Source organism: Ictalurus furcatus, chromosome 25, assembly GCF_023375685.1.
Source record: "Ictalurus furcatus strain D&B chromosome 25, Billie_1.0, whole genome shotgun sequence".
Lineage (NCBI taxonomy): Eukaryota > Metazoa > Chordata > Actinopteri > Siluriformes > Ictaluridae > Ictalurus > Ictalurus furcatus.
The window spans coordinates 5,959,590-5,980,342 of NC_071279.1; the positions used below are offsets into that span (position 1 = coordinate 5,959,590).

The window sequence follows — 20,753 nt, forward strand, 5'->3', positions numbered from 1 at the left end:
CTAGAAGTCAGGCATCGATACATCATGGAGTCTAACAAAGAGGCGATCAGAAAGCTGCATTGTCAATACTATTTCATTCTGATATTATCTCCAGTATGGAGAGATGAGCTCATGTTCTTTCTCGCTAGGTGGAGGTAATATATTTCATGGCTGAATAAGCCTGCAGGAGTGAATGTTGTGCAGTAATTATTTTTAGAAGTGTTAATCTTCAGCTCCCACGACAGCACTGAGTAGGAGAGGGGATCTCTCACAAGTATAGGCTCTCTGAGGTCTTCTGTTTGTTCAAAGGAATGGCAAGAAGGCTATGAAAGAGGCCATTCTAGTCCCAGAAGACTCGGCTCCCCTCCCTTTCCCACTAGCTCTCATGCTTATACAAGCAGACCTTAAATTTGACACAGGCAAAGCGAGCCTGCATCCACCACAGCACGGATTACAGAACATCATATTAATGGACTGTTAAAGGACAAATGGGTTTAAATTGGCAATAATTTGCCTCAGCAGTAAGAAGATTTGTGTCTTCCTATTTAGTTAGATGTGCCATTGGAGAGATAAATGGCAGGTATCATTTAAAAAATAATAAATGTAAATGATGCCTATGCATGGATAAATACAACCATGGAATATGGTGTTGAACAGATTAGGGTATTAACATGACTGCTGGAAGCTATAATGTCAATTAAGGATTGATTAATTCATGCACATGAGGAGGGCAGGTCATTGTTCCTTCTGCTCATTATCATTATTAAAATCCTGCAAACTTTAGCACGCTGTGTGACAGTCTCAAATCGGTCCCGTAAGGGCACATAAATAAAACATGAGTATCAGGGGCGAGAGCCTCACTTGAAATCCGACAAGGAGCTCCTTAGCTCTTGGGCTATGATTCAGTCAGCTGCAGATAAACAGAGCTCATCCTGTTCGTAAAGGGTCAGTAATTACTACTCCTACCATATGGTGCACTGCCACTTTAGCACTGATCTACCGAGGCCAAGGTAATGAGAGTTTCAGTTTAATTACCCTCATATATGAGAGGAGTCAACCACTTAAGATAGTCTTGAATACAAGCTTGCTGTCCACTTCTTTGCTGCTGAAGACATAAAAAAGGCAATAATCCCTTGTTAAACAGATACAATCATCTAATCATCACTTAATGGTATACAGATTACATGTCTATATTGTTCCATCAGCTTTATTTAAAAAATACTTAAAGATTAAAAAAAAAAAAAACTTTTCAAGGGGCCATTGTGTAATTCATGGTTCTTGGAACTTTTGAAGAAAAGAACTGTTTTAGGGTTTTACATAGAATCATCTATGGGACAATCAGAGTCAAGTTGGTACAAGCTGAATCTCTCCATGCCAAATCTGCAAACACACCAGGGATGTGATTATATTTTGTCACATAAAAAAAAAAAAATGCCACATCAACTTTGTCTTTCTTACATTATTGATTTTCCAATTAAATGTCCACAATGAGGGCAGAAAATAAATGGTTTTGATGTGTCCAGTGACTGGACTGTGCATACCTGTGGAGGAGGAATATAAACAGAATTATAATATATGCAGAAGCAATTTCAAGCATATGCATTATTAATGCAGGAAAATGTGCTCTGAATGAACATCCTTGTTAATATTGAATGTGATTACTCCTTCTGGGAAAGTGCTGTCTAGAATACAGTAGAGTAATTGAAATGGTAAAGCCTAAAGAGCACTCAAGACTAGACCAACATGGCCTCCATAGAACTTAGGTGAAATAGATCAAATGCTGCAGTGTCCTATATAAAATATGAATTGATTAGGAAAAAAACTGTAATTCTTTGTGCATTACAGCAACTGTGAATTGACAAGGACTATGAATATAATATAACAGCGAGCATGAATGTTAGAAAACAATAGCGCTCTACTGTTCTCAAAAACATGACACAGTCCCCTTGAAAACTACTGGAAAGGCAAGGCCCATTCATTAGTTTGTGCTATACACTGAAGACATTTGGGTTTGAGATCAAAAGATATGAGACGAGAGTTTAGGATTTCAGCTTTTATTTCCTGGTATTTACATCTAAATATGTTAAACAAGATAAAACATAGAACCTTTTGCATCAGACCACCCATTTTTTAGGCAAGCAAAAGTATAGGAACAGATTAGTCTTGAAGTAAATAACACTTAATATTCGGTTGCATATCTCTTGGTTGCAATAACTGCATCAAGCCTGCGACTCATTGACACTAAATTGTTGGTTTCTTCTTTTGTGATGCTGTTCTGGGCAGTGATGCTTTTTTTACCCTGTTCCAGAAGCAGCCATGCAAGCCCAAGCCATGACACTACCTCCACCATGTTTCACAGATGAGCTTATATTTTTTGGATCATGAGCAGATCCTTTCTTTCTCCACACTTTGGACTTTCCATCACTGTGGTAGTGATTAATCTTGGTTTCAGAACTTTTGCGGCTCGTCTCAGTATTTCTTTGCGAATTCCAATCTGGTTTTCCAATTCTTACTGCTGATGAGTGGTCTGCATCTTGTGGTATGGCCTCTATATTTCTGCTGTCAAAGTCTTCTTCGAATGGTGGATTGTAATACCTTCACCCCTACCCTGTGGAAGTTGTTGGTGATGTCACTGAATGTTGTTTTTGGGGTTTTCTTCAGCTGTTGTTTTCCTTGGCCGACCCATTCGGTGTCTGTTGCTCAGTGCACCAGTGATTTCTTTCTTTCCCAGGACATTCCAAATTGTCACATTGGTTATGCCCAGTGCTTGTTAAATGCCTCTGATTGATTTTTGCTCTTTTCTCAGCTTCTAAATGGCTTGCTTTTTGCCCTAGACAGCTCTCTGATCTTCATAGCTTATCCTTTTAAACAACAAATGCAGTCTTCACGGGTGAAACTGAAGGCTAAAACAAAGAGTAGATGTTAAACAGTCAATCTAACAGGACACACCTGAGTAACAAGAAACACCTGCCATTATTTTTGCTCACCTACAAATTGGGTTGTCTGATGTTCTATGTCATTTAACACATCTACATATACAGTGCCCTCCACTAATATTGGCACCCTTGTTAAATATGAGCAAAGAAGGCTGTGAAAAATTGTCTTTATTGTTGAACCTTTTGATCTTTTGTTTTAAAAAAAAATCACAAAAATACTCTGCTCTCATGGATATCAAACAATTGCAAACACAACACAGGTTTATCCAAAAAACACATATCTTTGTTAAATATAGGTGTGCAAGAATTATTGGCATGCCTCTGAATTAATTTGAGAAAAATATATTTAAAGTATATTTCCACTGATATTTTACATTTTTTTTGTGCGCCTGGGTGACCAAGAACAGGAAATTGTTCAACCATGACTTCCTGTTTCACAGGGGTATAAATATGAGGTAACACATAGGCCAAATTTCCTTAGTCATTCATAACAATGGGTTAGACCGAGGAATATAGCTGTGATGTGCGGCAAAAGGTTGTTGAGCTTCACAAAATGGAAAGTGGCTACCATCAGGGCAATAATTAAGAAGTTCCAGTCAACTGGAAATGTTATGAATCAACCTGGAAGTGTCTATATTGTCTCAACGCACTGTGAAGAGGATGGTTCGAGAGGCCAAAAAATCTCCAAGGATCACAGCTGGAGAATTGCAGAAGTTAGTTGCGTCTTGGGGTCAGAAAGTCTCCAAAACTACAATCTGAAGTCACCTACATCACCACAAGCTGTTTGGAAGGGTTTCAAGAAAAAAGCCTCTACTGTCTGCGGCAGTGGTGGCTTGGTGGTTAAGGCTCTGGGTCACTGATCAGAAGCCCCAGCACTGCAAAGCTGCCACTGTTGGGCCCTTGAGCAAGGCTCTTAACCCTCTCTGCTCGAGGGGCGCCGTATCATGGCTGACCCTGTGCTCTGACCCCTCTGACTACAGGCTGGGGTATGCGAAGAAAACAATTTCACTGTGCTCTACTGTATATGTGACCAATAAAGACTCATTATCATCATGATTATCAAACTCAAATGTCTTCAGTTTATGGCAAAAACAAATTGGCCTTGCTGTTCCAATAGTTTCAGAGGGGACTGTATATTAACTCAGCTCTGATGTTGTTGTGGTGTGCTAGCTCAGTTCAATTTCCTTCCATTCTCCTAAATGCCATTTGGATATGACTTTTTATACAAAACATTTAGATAATGGCAAATTGTTAAGTCTTTAACATGGACTGATGTACATTATGTTAGCAATTTAAGATATTATACCTAATGTTTAATTATGGTTCAATATACACTCTCACTAAGCAAATTAGCCGTTTTGAAATTTACCCAGGGTTAAATTCCATTTGAAATTCATGATGCTTAACATACAATTGCTTGTAACCTGATGATAATAAGCATTTGATATTTTATGCCTTTTCTGATTGCTTGGCATTAGAATAAATCCACTAATCACACTAAAGTAAATGTTCAGTGAAGCATCTCTCCTCAGTCATTTCAGCAGCTAAAGGATACACAATCATCCTCTTATCAATGCATTAATCAATCACGGGCACATGCATGATTTTTTCCACTCTCTCACCACCTCCATGGAATTCAAGGGGATCTGCACACAGCCCTTCATGACTTTGTTACCTTGGCAACATATTTCTGCATAACTATATGTGAAATGCAAGCTTTGCTTGCTGCAAAGACACACAGGATTCTTCATGAAAATCACATCACCTGCTGTTATCACACCAACACCAAAAGACGCATGTGCATGGACGTACAAATTCACAGACACATACAGTACATGCAATACATTTCTATGTAGATCCACATGAGTGCTACTAAATAAAACATTCACATTTGATAAATAAATGATACAGCTATGATGAAGAGACCAAATAACATATCTACTATTACCGTATGAAGGCAAACAAACAGCTCCATTTAAATCCACTTTTCCATTTCATTATGGTGACAAATTGCGGTGGCATATGCCCAGAAACTTGATGAAGCTTGAGGGGAAATGCTTAATAAACAGGCAGAAAACACCCATGTTTTGCTTACTCTGGGCAGGAGGCCTGACTGCATAAGAAATAGAACATTTGCACCGTTCACAATCGCAACATCGCTCCAGACCTAAACAAACACACGAGCAGTCGACTCCTCTCAGTGCTAAATTGTAAATTCTGCACACATGCATGACACACAAACATGCTTCCGTTCTCCACAGACAAGGCATCCGCTGTTGGCAGCTCCTTCAGAGACAATAGGAAATTTGTGTTGCAGTAGATTTCACATGAAAGATTTACTGACAGAATCCAAATTCATATCCACAGATCTGACAGGCCTTAAAAAGCTGTGTGTGAATTATTAGGTGCATAAATAAATATGAACTTTCTACATTTCCACTATTATTAATCATTCCATCCAGGCAGTACAAGATATTTGTGCTTTCTAGCCTTCAGGCAGAACAGCAGAAAACAAAAGAAGATAAGAATCAATATGGTGGGTACACCACAAACACTGGTTAATGGATTTATCATGGACATATCATTTCTTCTCATATAATTTAACATATTCCAATTTTCCAATCAAGTCTGGTTATAGAATAAAAGGAAGTTTAATAAAGAGTCTCTATTTACAATGTAATGTAATGCAACCGATTCAATCTCTTCAGTCTGTTGAGCACACACAATAAAGTATACACGGGCGTGTCTCGTGCATAAACGGACTCATTCTTAAAAAGTACAAATAAATCAACCTTTTAGATTATCTTTCAAGCTACCACTAATGTTTACTGTTAAATTTTAACCAGTATGCTATTGCACATTAGCCATGTCTCTAGAGCCATGAAGATTCATAAAACTGTCTGAATGTCAGCATGGTCCCATTTTCATCCACGTCCAAGTGAGATTGATCGCTAGGAGATAATATACCTATCTAGTGAACAATAAATATGCGTAACAGAGGCACTGGAGCCTGGTTGGAAATGTGTCTTTCCTTATTTTTGGAATCAACTCCCTTTTTCAGCTTTGTACAAATGTACAGGTGTGCTCTTAAATCTTCATGTTCAATTTTAAATAATGTAGCTAACATAAAATAAAATATGGTAAGATTATAATTAATTGAATATCAAAGAAAAAAATAAAAGAAAGGTTTTGGACCAAGCAGAATTAAGAAAATGATCTACATCCTTTGTTAAACCCCCCCCAAAAAAATTGCGGTATGATTTTTTTTTTTTCACTTTTGCCACAGTAGTGGAAATCACAACAGTTATGTTTACTGTAGAGTTTTACAATTTAATAGTCTGTTTGACAGGCCCCTTGAATTTAATCCAAACCTCAATAGATTAATACAAAGAAGCTGATAAGTAATGCCAATTTTTAGTAGGAAGTAAAAAAAAAAAACCTCATAACCAATAGTAAATATTATTGTAAAAATTTAAATAATTTGAATAGTTAAATTATGTATAATAAAACTGCAGAAGTGCTCTGCATTCCTTTAATGTTTCTTTCAAAGTTAAAAGGATTTTAACTTTGGCTGCAAAATGTTTGAGAACTAAGGTGTGTGGGTGTGTGTGTGTGGGTCTGACGGTCTGTCCCTCCCTCCGAACTTGTGTCCCCTCCAATGTTCTGGGATAGACACCAAATGTTTAAACATTAAGTTAAAAATTTAAACTCACATTGATTATATTCTGACTTCTATCTAACCTCTTAAAAGCTTTTTGGACTTTTTGCATTACAATGAAATTTTGCAGTGATGTTGACAGTCTGATGATAGAACTGTACCCTTCAATAACTGAATGATCCGTCAGTCCAGTCAGGCAAGTAATTTGCACACAGCGAATACTTTCTGTGCTTTTTGAAACTCCATGTGATTAATAGCATGAGTGACACTAGTTTTAATACATGTACAGTTCAAGTAATGGGAACAAACACTAAAGAAAAAAAAATAATCCCCACAGCCACTATGGCTGCTTGTGAAAAATATGGACACTGTAACTTTTGTCTTAAGAGAATAAAACACTAGGGACTCAGTAACATTCATTCATTCATTGTTAGTGACCACTTTACTCTTGTCTGCGTCGTGGTGGATCCAGAGCCTGTCCTGGGAACACGACGCAAAGCAGGTGAATTCACCCCCATGGGATTTCAGTCCATCGCAGGAGACCATGCACACACACCCACATTCCCACGCTCATTCACACCAATGAATAACCTTAGCATAGCCAATCCTACTATCTGCATGTTTACGGACAGTGAGAGGAAACCAATGAACCCGAAGGAAACCCACATAACCATGGAGAGAACATGCGAAACTGCAGACAGTAACCCAGTAAAGCTACCCACTGCACCATCACACCACCCACTCAGTATCATGCGTTATTTTATATAATCAGAATGAATGAATCATCATAGCAGGTCAGGACCATGGACAGTGCATTAATACGTCTCAGAATATTATCAGACGAGCTGGATAGACTTGATGCAGAAATCGGAATATCACACGTCTTTATGAATTTAATGATAGTGTATTAAAATACAAAAGCGGACTCAAGTTTACAATGTTAAGCAACGGCACTGAAACAGCTCTCCATGAAGAGCAGTTCTTCATCTCCCATCGCAATCACACTGACACTAAGGAATAACAAGGAAGTCATTTGCGAAAACAAGGGCATGACGAACCTCTTCATATCTTGACCACAAGAGGTCAGCACATATTCCAAGTCAGTAAGAAAAAACACTTCAGAGATCAAGGATTAAGAGGATGGCATTCGGTATAGCTCTGCTTTTTGTAGGATATTAATACGCCTGCACTAACATGGACCAATTGTGCACTAGTGTATCGTTCACTTTAAAGGCTTGCTTTCCTACAGGCATATAATGAAGCACAGAGAAAACACTGAGGCATTTGTGTTTTTAATTGTAGACTGAAATACATGACAATGCAAGTATTAACAAAGAATATTTCATGATTTAGGCCTTTATAATACATTACAAACAAACAAAAAACAAACTCTCACATTGTGGTTTATCGTGAGACGCGGTTCAATATATGGGTTTAAAACGTGAATTCATGTTTCCTTGCCATGTGACAAAAGAGAAAGCAACTGATGACTGAACGCCTTAAGGCAGTAAACACTTGAAATCACACTGCTGTCCATTTGTACAAGATCTTCATACAGTCATACAATACACGTATACAGGATTATTCAATGGTTAGATTACAACCAAAGAGAAAATGAAAGAAAAAAAGAACTTTTTTTTTTATTTTTATTTTTACATAAAATACTTTTGAAGTATTGTCTTACAGTAAACTATAAATCAACCCTTTCAGGAACACACCCCAAGCAAAACCTTAAATCCTTAGGGATAAAGAATAATCACAAGGTTGCATTACTAAGTACATTCCAAAAATAAGTGTACAATATGCACACTTGGAAAAATACAAAATTAAAAGCTATATCTATGCAGACTGGTGAAATTGATGGAATAGTGAAAAGAAATGGAGCAAATGCCAAAATGTTCCTTGTTCCTTACTGTGGTAAAAAGTAACGTCTACAGATGAGTGTCCATGAGATCCATCATTCTGCTGGCTGCAGTAAGCCATCACAAGGTGGGATGGGCTGCTGGGCCGGACACAGCCGTGCTCTGCTCCTCAGTAAGGGCCACACGCTTAGCGGGCTGATTCAAGAACACAGGGGTTCCCAATGTATCACTTTGTGTCTTTTACAATATGCCGTAATTAAACCCCAAGGCCTTTGGGTCATCATTTCTGCACTCCTTAGGAGAACTACAGACGAGCACAGTTCATACCTCCAGTGTTTTTAAGATGCTGTCACGTTGAGGCTGGATTCAGGTGTAAAAAGAAAAATGCAGAACGAGCTGCTCATTGGTTGTTTTTGGCTTTTGCATGTGTTAGGATGTGCGACTTGAGATTGGTAGACTGAGCAAACTTTTTATTGCAGCCATCGAAAGGACAGACATATGGGCGGTCTCCAGTGTGAATTCGTACATGCGTGCGGAGGTTAAAGTCCAGGGAGAAGCGTTTCCCGCAGCCCTCGAAAGTGCACTAGGTAGGAGAGATAAACAGAGAATTTAGCTCTCTATTACCCACATATTCCATGGCATCAACAGAGGCTTGTGTGTGTAAATTAAACAAACATTCATTCATATTCAGTAAGCGCTTTATTCTGGTAACGTCTGCAACGTATACAAGCATGACTCAAGGCAAATCTTTGGTCGCTTCTTTTCTCCATTGCAAAAAGTATCAGACATTTCAACACCAGAAAACTGGAACTGTGCCTTTCCATTGGGCATCAGGCCAGTACCAAATATTCATATATTAATGCCTCAATAATGTCTTTACAAATATACTGTCACCTTGTTTATCCATCTCTCTTGTTTGCTGCAAACATTGACACAACAATGCCAGAAAGGAGTGTACTGGCACTTCTTTTCTCTCCATTTCAAGCACTGCTGTTAGGTAATGTTGCTGTAGAACAGCAGTAGTAATTATCATCAATTCACACAGAATCAGTGATCTCTTCATAAACCGCCGAAGATAGCAGTGTCTTACAATTCACCATACCAAAAATTCTATACAGGTACACCTCAGGTCGATGCATATTGATGGTTTTGACCTTTAACTGCTTGTTATGGCCATGAAAATTGCATTACAAGGCAACATGCCCATAACATGCGTGTAAGCTACTCTTGTGCTATGTACTCAAAGCACAAAATCTCTTTCCTGTACAGGGTATAATGCAATTTCCACCTCTACGTCTATTCAGGCTGGATTTATATTACCTGGGGATATTCCTACTGGCCCTTTTACAGGAGGTATAAGAAAGTAATCTTCCCAGAAACAGGAACACACACCCCATAAAAATTATTGACACGACAGATTCAGGCAGGACTAAAATCCCAAGATATAACGGTGAAAACTTCATTACCCGACCTCTCTGTGAGCAATTAAATCAGTCTGAATAGGGACATTGAGAAAATTGAAAAACATTTTATCAATGAGCCTTTTTATCAGTAACTTCATTTCAGCCAATATAAGCTAGTTAACCAAGCAGAGTAAATCAATGAGTTTAAAGGAACAAAATTAATCCAAGCATTTCTTCCATTTAGGACCCAGTAATGGGGTCCCTGCATGCTGAAATGTTCATGCAGGTGCTTTCACGGTCATCACAGTTGGTGAAAAATTAGCTACGACTAGAACCTCATGCTCTACTGGCTCCTGTTTAAGCCTGTTCTTGTTTTAAAATGTGCAATGGGGAAAAAGCACTTTGGCCAAGTGTTTAGACCGCACATATCACGCACACTGCCCACAGGCTAAATATGGCCCGCTCTCACATTTCATTCGGCCTGCATGAACTTGGGAATAAAATAATATTGAAACCGCTCGTAGTACACTACTACTCAACGTTTTTACTATATCTAGAATTCACATTAGATCTGTAGTGTAGCGATGACCACTGTACAGCACGCGGCCTCACATCTCACAGGTGCCGATTTTAATCAGCATTTCAACAGTAACTGTGGTGATTGATGTCAAACTCGCAATTAAAAAACTATCCAGAAATATGGCAGGTGTTGGCAATGGTGCAACCAGGAATTAATTTTAGTGTGGTGAGAAAATATACAAAATAAAATTGATAAGTGCAACATGCTCACACAATTTACGTGGACAGTAGTAGGAACGGTGATGACACAAACCGGTTATTTAATCATTTATGACACAATACATCATAAACCATTATTGCCATAAAATAGCTTTATCACAGTTCCACTGAAAAGTTTTAAAATAGTAATTGGGGTAAAATTCCTAAAGGTTATACTGGGGGAGATATATATATCTCCGTCAGGATAGCCTTTAGGAATGCCTTTAACAAAGGAAGAACATATTGAAGTCATTCTCATGGCTGGATCAGGAAGCTACAAAGTTATGATGGACATGCAATTACATGCACAACACCAGATGTGTTAACACAAGTTCATCATGAGTGTGAGAGATGACTGTGTGTGCTTACAAAGAAATGGAAATCATGTAAAGGAAGTTTTGCAAATAAAGCCACACTTTGCTAAAAAGTGCTAATTTCCCCCGTGTATAGAGACTTTCGGGACACCCAGTAGTTGTGTTAGCCCGTCTTTTTCCAAGAAACACACTATTCTAATTTCAAAGCCAGTTATTGATGTGAAGCAATGAAATAATGTTAAAACAAAAGTTCTTTTAGAATTAAGTTAAAAAAAAAAAGAAAAGAAAAGAATAGTCTTTGTTTCCGGCCTTTCAGGGTCTCACAATAAGGCAGATTTTGACTTTGATATCCTTGGTATATACTAACCTGGAAAGGTTTTTCTCCGGTGTGAACAAGTTGGTGGCGCTTTAGTTTTGAACTCTCTACAAAGGCTTTCCCGCACTCTGCGCACACATGAACCCGGGGCCCATGGGTATGGAGGTGCTTCCTCATTGCAGAGTTATCCCTGAACATCTTGGTGCATCCCTGAAAGAAACAGACAGTTTACGCCAACTTGAATTAATAAGACCAAATCAAAGCTTGCTACCAAGAACCCGTAAAGTGCAACGCATCATAACACGGTTAATTAATTAAGATATTAATATAAAGCTGAGATTTGCTTTGCAGCCCTGTTGAGAATTCAACAGCAGCATGGTGTAAGAGGCTTGTGAATGCATGTTACAGTCATGGACAGTGAAGTTGCTTACATATTCTTAGCTTTCCCCAAAAAAAAAAAGATGAGTAAATAATACTGAAGAATTTTGAATACATCACAAACACACTTACTTTGTGGGGACAGGCTATCGTTCTGGGTGCATCATCCTCTTTGACCTTTCGTGGTTTCATTCTGAGAGAACAGAAAGAACATGGTGCCTGATGAGCCGAATTAAGGCAAAATATTATTGTATTTATTGCTCAAAAGAACAACAATTCTCCCATTATGTAGTGTCTCATGTGAACACATCACAGCAAAGCACAGAGACCGTGACCAAAATAGCTGAGACTAACAGTTATACCACCAGTGTCCCCTGTGAACAGCAGAGTTTAGCCCCTTATAGACCCATTGAGAAATATACAAGCTCTGACACCAGTATGATTGACAATCCGCAGGTCTGTGTCTTACCGTACTGAAGTGCGACCCAAAGAGCCGCTATTGTTACTGTAAGAAAAGACCTCAATTAATACTTGTAGATTAAAATGTAGACTAAAACATGCATGATTGAAATGTAAACACTGTTTACTGTAACACGAATTCATTTTATTTCATTGCATGCCATGCACCAAGTGTATTACCATGTAAACTGGAATTCTGGCTTTACACAATACACAAAATATGCCCACTGGAAATCACACACACACACACAGAGATAAAAAAAAAAAAAATAAAATAAAAATACATACTAAAATAAATGTATATAAATGCATCTAGCAAATCTGATTTTCACTCTGAAACTGTAATTCATGCTTCAACTCATTAATCTCACAATGGTCTCAAGCTGAAGGAAAAATCATTTATAGCCATTTCTTCAGTCTTGACTTCCTAAGAGTTCCACACAGAGCTATGATCTGTAATTAGCTGCTAACAGGATTTCTAGTTTGTGACAAATCCTTTCAAAAACCCTAACCAGAGAGCATTTTAATGGTGATCGATTTCAAGTCACAGCGCATTCTCCAGTCAGTGTGCTGAGCAGAACGTCAGAGCATTCATTAGCAATACTGACCGCTTTCCCCACATAATACATGGAACATACAATGGAAAGAATATACTAGGAAATTTAATACAGTGAACATGATGGGTTCATGGCTCTACAGCAACTCATTTATCTAACATGTGTTTTTATCCGAATACACTGAGCTGTATAGTTGAAGGTTAAGGAGCTGGGGTCTGATTTATCAAAGCACGCGCAGAACAAATTCTACATCTGTGTTTTTAAAGTGCCAGGACGGACACAAAGAAATATGGGCAAATGCCCATAAATATCACATATAAATATCACACGTGCGTTCACACAGCTGTACACAATGGACGATAAATGACGAATCCCATACATCCTAAATTGCTCTGCTCGTGCATGACCACTCGCGTTTGTATAAAGATACGCCCCCAAAACACCATATATGGTAAACAGCTTCCCTTCAAAAAGCCCAGCAGCCTGCTCATGGGTCTGTTTGTTGCTGAGGACATGGACCATGTCAAAATATCTAAGAAGATAAACTCAGTCAATGAAGTGGAGATAGTGTTGCACAAAGAAGAGTAAACAAAAATGGACTATTTCATTATTTTATAAGTGGTTTGTCTAAGATATAAATTTTCTTAGATTGTATGGCTTCATGTCTGCATTTTATTGCCCTAATTTACATTGAGACCATGCGATGGTGTGAAAATCTCTCATTATCGTCGTCTTATCCGCTGCCTTAGATAGAAATGTAATGTATTGCACAGTGAGCGATACAAATTCACACAAGATGGGTCATTATTTAGCTCAAAGTCGGTGGGAAAATACCAGACCTGTCTGCAATTTCTCACGGAAATGTACCAGTGGCTAAAAACTCTACAAGAGAGATGAACTAAAACTGCATTGGGCAAACAAAGCTGAATAACGATCCACTGATCGCTCTCAGCAAAGAGGTTTGTGCGCCCCTTCTAAACACATTCCCTACACAAAGCTGTGTGCTAAATCTCCAAGCAAGGAACCATCCTGATGAATCTTTAAATATACGTCTGTTATACAATTTTACTTCACGTTTCATCCGTCACCAGTCTGGTGTCACCTTGTGAGCACGAACGTCAGTAATTACTCCGTCGATTATGCGGTTATGCTGAACAGTAACACGAGATGGAAGGTCCTCATAATCAGTTTTACCCAAGATCATACTTTTCGACCACCGTCCATGGTCAGGAGTGAAAAATATCCACACATCCTCAAGCACAAAATGAAATCTGTGAATAATATTCTATGTGTAAAGACAGTTGACACACAAAACTGTGTGTATACATCTTTGTTAAACGACACCCCTGGAGTGACCTCACAAGGTCACGCTCACTAGCACAAACCCTTATTACCCACGTAAGTGTTTTTCAGTCCTGTTCCTGAGAGTACCCCCATCTTGCATGTCATTTTCCCTTCTCTAACTCGACCACTTCAGTCGGTTTCAGGCTTGTTGATCATCTGATTAGTTGTATCAGGTGATTGGGGGCAGGAAAAACAACAAAATATGCAGGTCAAGGGACCATTTTTTTCCATACGTCGCTTAACTAATGCATAAGCCTCCACAATATAAACGTATTAAGTTAACCTTAAGCTGTAATCTTTTTGTTCAAACTGACGCCATTTTTTTTCCTTATAAAAGAGCCCAAATTTAACCAAACCACCTAACATAGTAATCCGCGTATGAGGAACAGAGCCTAGGACCAGGACTGAGAAACCCTGGCCTACACTACTACAATCATATACAAACGTTTCTTTCTCCATAAGTGCAGACAACTCATTACCCAAATTATATGTTGCTCAGGGGCGTTTGACAAGTCAGTTCTCACAAAAAAACACACTAGTCATTTACAGTAGCCAACCTCAGTCAGCAGTTACATAAATCCATTTGTGTGTGTGTGTGTGTGTGTGTGTGTGTATGTATGCTTGTATACATCTCACCTGGCAAATTCCGCGAGCTGTTTGGGGTCAGAGAGGTCAATGCCCGGGATGCCACCGGGAGGAAGCTTTTTTCCAGTCATGTATTCAGAGTAATCTGGAGGAGAATTCTCTCCAATAATCTGCTCCTCCACCACTGTTTCATGGTCAATGTCCTTTTTATCATCTGGAATGAAAGCACATTATATACTACAAATTATTAAACAGCAAACAAAAGTATACGACAAAACATTTTATGAAAATCTTGCAGAAAGTGTACAATGTCAGTGTAACTAGTTATGGCTTGTTTTGTTCACACAGATTACAGAATGATTATAGTTTTCTAGATGATTACTTTCACTCTGATACAAATAAAAATTTATATTTCAATGCTGAAAACATTACTATGGCAAAAGCACCAGAACACCTGGCATCATCTGATATCCAACACACTGCTTAAAACAACTCTATAACGTATTATGCTTTTTGTACATGTTGATCATTTCTAGGAGAATAAGCTGACACTGTTACAGAGTGAGATCTACGGACCGTACAAAGACAGGCAAATATCATCCGGTATCTTTCAATCTGCCCATTCAAATGACATTTGCATGTGCAATTTGACTTGTCTCTAGTCACACCATCATAGCATTAACCTATAAATACAGACTTGAAATTTAGACTATTGAATTGCTTGCTCCTCTGTGGTACTGAAAAACCATTGAACTTTGTAGTACTGAACACATACAGATGTTTGTGCATCAGATGTGTATTTTTTGGTGCTAAAAATACACGAGTCTGACTTGCATTAGCGCAATCAACAAGAATCACAACTGAGCACCTAGTGTGTAGTAAACTGGCACGGTGCAGTGTAATCAGTGCAAACAATGAGAAGTGAGAAGTAGCAGGGAAGTGGAATACTGCATGTCATAAATAAGTAAACGCATCATGAGTATATACAATTGCAATCAAAATGATTCAACCCCCAGTGCAAATCATGTTTAATGTCAAAATCTGCAGACTTTCAGCTGTTTGCAATGAACAAATCAAACAAAAGCAATTGAAATAGTTCAACACAACGAATGCTTCAAGTGGTTTCCCCAAATTCAACTGAAAATGCAAGTGATAATGACTTCTCCAGTTTCAAAATTATTCAACCACCTGAATAGAATCATTCACAACAGCACAAATATGCAAAACAGGTGTTGTCTCAAGCACACCTGATACTACTAATCAAGGGCTTCATCAGTTGCACCAGGTGTGCTTGAGCTGATGAAATACCTGAACTGGCTAGGGGTAGAAAATTTATGAAATACCTGGACCGGGCAGAAAAAGAAAGCTATCAACGGCTGCAAACAAATTTCTGAGAAGGCAGGTTGTGAAAAACCCTCGAGTGACTGCAAGAGACCTGCGGCAAGACTTTGTGGCAAAAGGCACGGAGGTTTCAGTGAGCACAGTAAGGCTAAAAGCAGAACATTTCCATGCCAGAACTCCAAGACGTATACCACTACTGACCCAAAAGCACAAGAAAAGTCGGCTCAATATCATAAATAAGCCACATGAGTTTTGGGATTTTGCTCTGTGGAGCTCTGAAACAAACTGGAAGTTTTCAGCACGATGGGTCGGAGGTATTTCAGGAGAAAGAAGAATGAAGAAAGAACACTCTGTCCACAGTCAAGCATGGTGGTGGCTCGGTGATGCTCTGGAGCTGCTTTGCCTCCTCTGGCACTGAAAACTTGCAGCATGTGGAAGGCAAGATGGATTCATTGAAGTATCAGGAAATCATAGGAGAAAACGTCATGCCGTCTGTGAGGAAGCTGAAGCTTGGGTGTCGTTGGACCTTCCAACAGGACAATGATCCCAAGCATACATCAAATACCACCAAGGCTTGGTTGCAGAAGAATCCTGGAAGATTCTACAGGGCCATCACAGTCACCTGATTTGAACCCCATAGAAAATCTCTGGTGGGATTTGAAGAAGGCGTTGCAGCACACAAACCCAAAAATATCACTGAACTGGAGGCCATTCCTCATGGGGAATGGACTAAGATTCCTCAGGAACGCTGCCAGAAGCTACGCATCTCATCTGCAACAGGTCATAACAGCAAAAGAGTGCTTTACTAAGTACTAAAAATGCTTGCCATGAAAGTTTTGAATAATTTTGAAACTGGAGAAGTCATTATTGGTTGCATTTTCAGTTGAATTTGGAGAAACCACTCGAAGCATTCGTTGTGTTGAACCATTTCAATTGCTTTTGTTTGAGTTTTTTTTCATTGCAAACAGCTGAAAGTCTGTACATTTTGACAATAAACCTGATTTGCAATGGGGGTTGAATAATTTTGATTACAGCTGTAGGTGCCATAGAGTAACTCCATAGTAAATTATAAATAGCAAGAGTTTGCCCATTGTTGTACACGAGTAAGGTAGCATATTGCTCTTAAATATTGAGTCCAGTATTAGTGATCCTTGTGCATGACTTGTCATTGTTAGACAGGGTGCACACATGGGGTGTTGTTTTCTATGCAAATCAATATACACTCACTGTCCACTTTATTTATTCATACAGTTATCTTATCAGTCAGTCATTTGGTAGCAGTGCAATGCAAAAAATCATGCAGATATAGGTCAAGAGCTTCAGGTAACATTCACATCAAACATCAGAATGAAGAAAATGTCTGATCTCTGAATTTGAATGTGGCGTTCCTAGGGAACCCACCCGGTCATTGTCCAGTCTTCAGCTGTCCAGTTTTGGTGAGTCTGTGCTCATGATTCTTGTTTTGTCTTACAGTAGTGGAACCTGATGTGGTCTTGTGCTGTTGTAGCTCATCCACCTCAAAGTCTGATGTGCTGTGCATTCTGAGATGCTTTTCTGCACACCACGGTTGTAAAGAGTGTTTATTTGAATTACTATAGACTAGGGTTGCCACGATACCATAAACACATCTTGCGATACTATACCAGCTGAAGTATCACGATACCAAGCAATACTGTGTTAATTCATAATTCAAACTACAAAATAAACCAAATTTACACAATTACATAGATATAAATGAAAATAGACAAACCAGATTTTCCTCTGAATACATTATTAATGAGAATGAATAACTGGGTTTTGGAAAAACTCAAGAACAATCATACAACTGGCAGGCAACTAATTCAATGTGCCACATATTTAATCTGTTGTTCCCTAGAGCAATGAAATCATGCAAATGGAAATTGTCCTCAGAGAACCAAGAATGAACACATTAGGAATAAATAACTGAATTTGGAAATGAACTCCAAAAAAGGGGGCGGGGGGGTCAGGGCTGCAGCGGAGAGTCATAATTTAAGTAAAATGATTATTTTCGATAGAACACAAATACAAACACTTTAAAAAGTTATTTAGCGATTTCGTATTTATTGACTTTTTACAATTCAAGCACTTTTTAAACACCGCTAGACAGAAAATATCTATTTCCAAGGTTTTCCAGTACTCACATTTCAAAAAGCCCAATTCGAACGCTGATTTTTATTATTTAAACGCATAACGTAAGCTCACTAACAAGGCTAATTTTATGATTTACACACCGCGGTTAGCACACTGTTAGCTCGCTTGGTAGCAAACAGGACATTTTTAAAGATTAATGTAAATAATTTAGATTAAACGAAGTGTCACTAACCTTTGTGTATTCTGCAAAAGCAGTGAGATGTGTCGTTTTAGGGAAAATAGTATTAACTGTCACACATTCAACAACATTACTTACGGTACTACTGTGTTTAAAAAAAAAAAAAAAAAAAAACAGTGGCATCGGCGGTATTTTGAGACTTTAGTATCGGGATACTACCGTAGTACCGGTATATCGTTCAACCCTACTATAGACTTCCAGTCAGCTCAGACCAGTCTGGTCATTCTCCTCTAATCACTCTAATCTACAGTGTTTCAGCCAGCAGACCCTCTGCTCACAGGAAGTTTTTATTAGTTTTCACACCATTCTGTGTAAATGTTACAGACTGCTGTGTGTGAAAATCCCAGGAGATCAGCAGTCTTCTGAAAGGCTCAAACACAACCCATGTAGTACCAACACCCATGACACAGTTAAAGACACAGAGATGACACTTTTTTTCCCTTCATTCTGATGCTTAATGTAAACATTAACTGAAGCTCTGTGTGATTTTTGCATTGTGCTGCTGCCACATGACTGACTAACTCCATGAATGTACACGTGTTCCTAATAAAGTGGACTGTGAGTGCACCATACGCCTGTACAGGTTAGCATGCATAGTGGCAGCTTGGGGGTGTTTCTCTTGGAACTATTTATACACACTTTACAGTGCATGTCGGTTAATAATGTATGGACTTTGTGGTCAGTAGGATGAGGAAATAGAAATGAAATCAGCAACACTGCTTCATAAAACCCAACACCGTGTACATGTGGTGGGATTAGATACGGCTAAACTACAAGCAAATTAATAATACAGGACAAAAATGTTGAGATTAATTCTCAGGGCAAGCAGGATTTACTTATTATACCATCTGTCTGATCACACGGGGAAGTCTCTCGCTTTGTTGCACAGGGAACCTCATTTACCGAGTAATTCACTTATTCCTTACAGTAAAGAGCTGTATACACGACTGTTAATAAACATTAACGAGTTCGAACAAACGAGGGGGGAAAAAGAGTATTGTAATACAAATTTCTATCAGTCAGGGGTTGAATAAAGTGTTGTTTTTACAAAGACCGAATCGGAAACCATGTAGGGCATCAGTACTAGCCGACAGCTGTTGTTGCTAATTTAGTTAGCCAGCTATATAAGGTGAAACGTATCCTAGTTAGCCTGCTAGCTACATACAGTGTTGGTAGACGCAACTGTAATGACTCAAGAGATAACCCCGTTAGCCTAATACTGTATTTTATAACCGTATCACAGCAGAACTGTGTCATAACGTTTATATTATCTACTGAAACTGACGTGTGCTTTTGTAGTACATATTAAACCCTGAGCTAACAAGTTAGCTTCCAGACTAGCGGCCTAGACTCTACACGAGCAGCGCGCTCGCGCCAGCAAACGGCCGCCATCTTCGTTCGGCCGCGCCATCGCCATGTTTTCGGGCCGCCATACTGGACTCGGGGAACATGGCGGCGCCCAGCAACACTTAAAACATGGCTTCCCTTCAAAACAAAAACACAAGAGTCGAACTCTTCGCATGTTCGCGCACAGAAGTCTCGAAAAGAGAGTCCAGCCATTACTCTATCGGAACAGTCAGTGAAAATAGAGCAATGTAGAAAAGACAACGCCCTGCAAGGCCGCGCTTTGTATCGACAACACAAACCAGCGAGCAGAGAAACTTACGAATTTGTCAGAACCAAACTTACCCGACGCCCACATCGTCACGGAGAATTCTCCCTCCAGAGTCTTTATCTGCACCTGTTTTTGCTCCCATTTTCTCCCAGTGGCTTCTCCGGCGCTCAGGTATGTCTTTTTACCCGCTTTCTTTCCACCGCTTCCCCCCTTCTTCATCCGGCCCATGGAACTCTTCCCAGCTACCGTGACCAGAGTCTGCCCGATGTACTCCTCCTCTGACCCGGGAGCGGGCACCGGGATGAGGATCTGGTCCTCAAACCCATCGTCTGTCCGCAGATCGGACTCGTCCCCGCCGACTACCTCCTCCCGGGTCTGCACCAGGATCACCTCCTGATGGTGGACCTGATTCGGGTCGTCTGTTACGAGCGGCTGCAGCGCGATCATGGGCTGGTGCTCGTCATCATCGTCGCCCCCGACCACCGTGGTCTCGATCGTTTCCACCGGAATCGTCTCCACTTCTATTTCATGAAGTTCCACTATTTCAGCCGGCATCTCCGAGCCGTCTGTCTCGATATACAGCGTTTCCCCGGATGCCATGTTGAATTCCGCCAGCTTGCCTGCTTGCATATACACACACATATACACGCGCGCGCACGCACACAGCGCTCGTTACCCCCACAAACACACACTCCCTCACAGAGAAACGATAGCTGCCCTCCCTCTTCTCTCCGATAATACAAATAACTCCGCTTCGCCTCGCAACGAGATCCCGTCGCCTCTCCGTTTGAGTTTCAGATCTCGCGAGATTTGAGAAAAACGCTCATTGCCAGCAGATTCATGACAGATGGAGCGTGACAAAATATAATAATTAAATAC

General features: G+C 39.5%; 1 protein-coding gene across 2 annotated transcripts; it reads right to left on the reverse strand.

Moving 5' to 3' along the window:
• Window positions 1-7,848: 7,848 nt before the first annotated feature.
• yy1b (YY1 transcription factor b) lies at window positions 7,849-20,663 on the reverse strand. Of its 2 annotated transcripts, XM_053613911.1 has the most exons (6): window positions 19,949-20,663; window positions 14,620-14,782; window positions 12,093-12,128; window positions 11,756-11,816; window positions 11,297-11,455; window positions 7,849-9,018 (listed from the first exon to the last, which is right to left on the reverse strand). In XM_053613911.1, exons 1-6 carry the CDS (start codon window positions 20,514-20,516, stop codon window positions 8,836-8,838), a joined length of 1,170 nt encoding a protein of 389 aa, XP_053469886.1. In that variant the 5' UTR covers window positions 20,517-20,663; the 3' UTR covers window positions 7,849-8,835. The 2 variants fall into 2 exon arrangements, with proteins under 2 accessions (XP_053469886.1, XP_053469887.1); XM_053613912.1 differs by lacking the exon at window positions 12,093-12,128 and having other exon boundaries at window positions 19,949-20,662.
• Window positions 20,664-20,753: the final 90 nt, after the last annotated feature.

Excerpts from the sequence above, each read along its gene's own strand:
- yy1b (XM_053613911.1), bottom strand. The coding sequence starts at position 20,516 with ATGTGTGTGTATATGCAAGCAGGCAAGCTGGCGGAATTCAACATGGCA. Across the intron at positions 14,783-19,948 it reads CGTGACGATGTGGGCGTCGG|ATGATAAAAAGGACATTGAC; the intron begins GTAAGTTTGGTT and ends CTTTCATTCCAG. Across the intron at positions 12,129-14,619 it reads CAGCTCGCGGAATTTGCCAG|TAACAATAGCGGCTCTTTGG; the intron begins GTGAGATGTATA and ends CTTTTCTTACAG.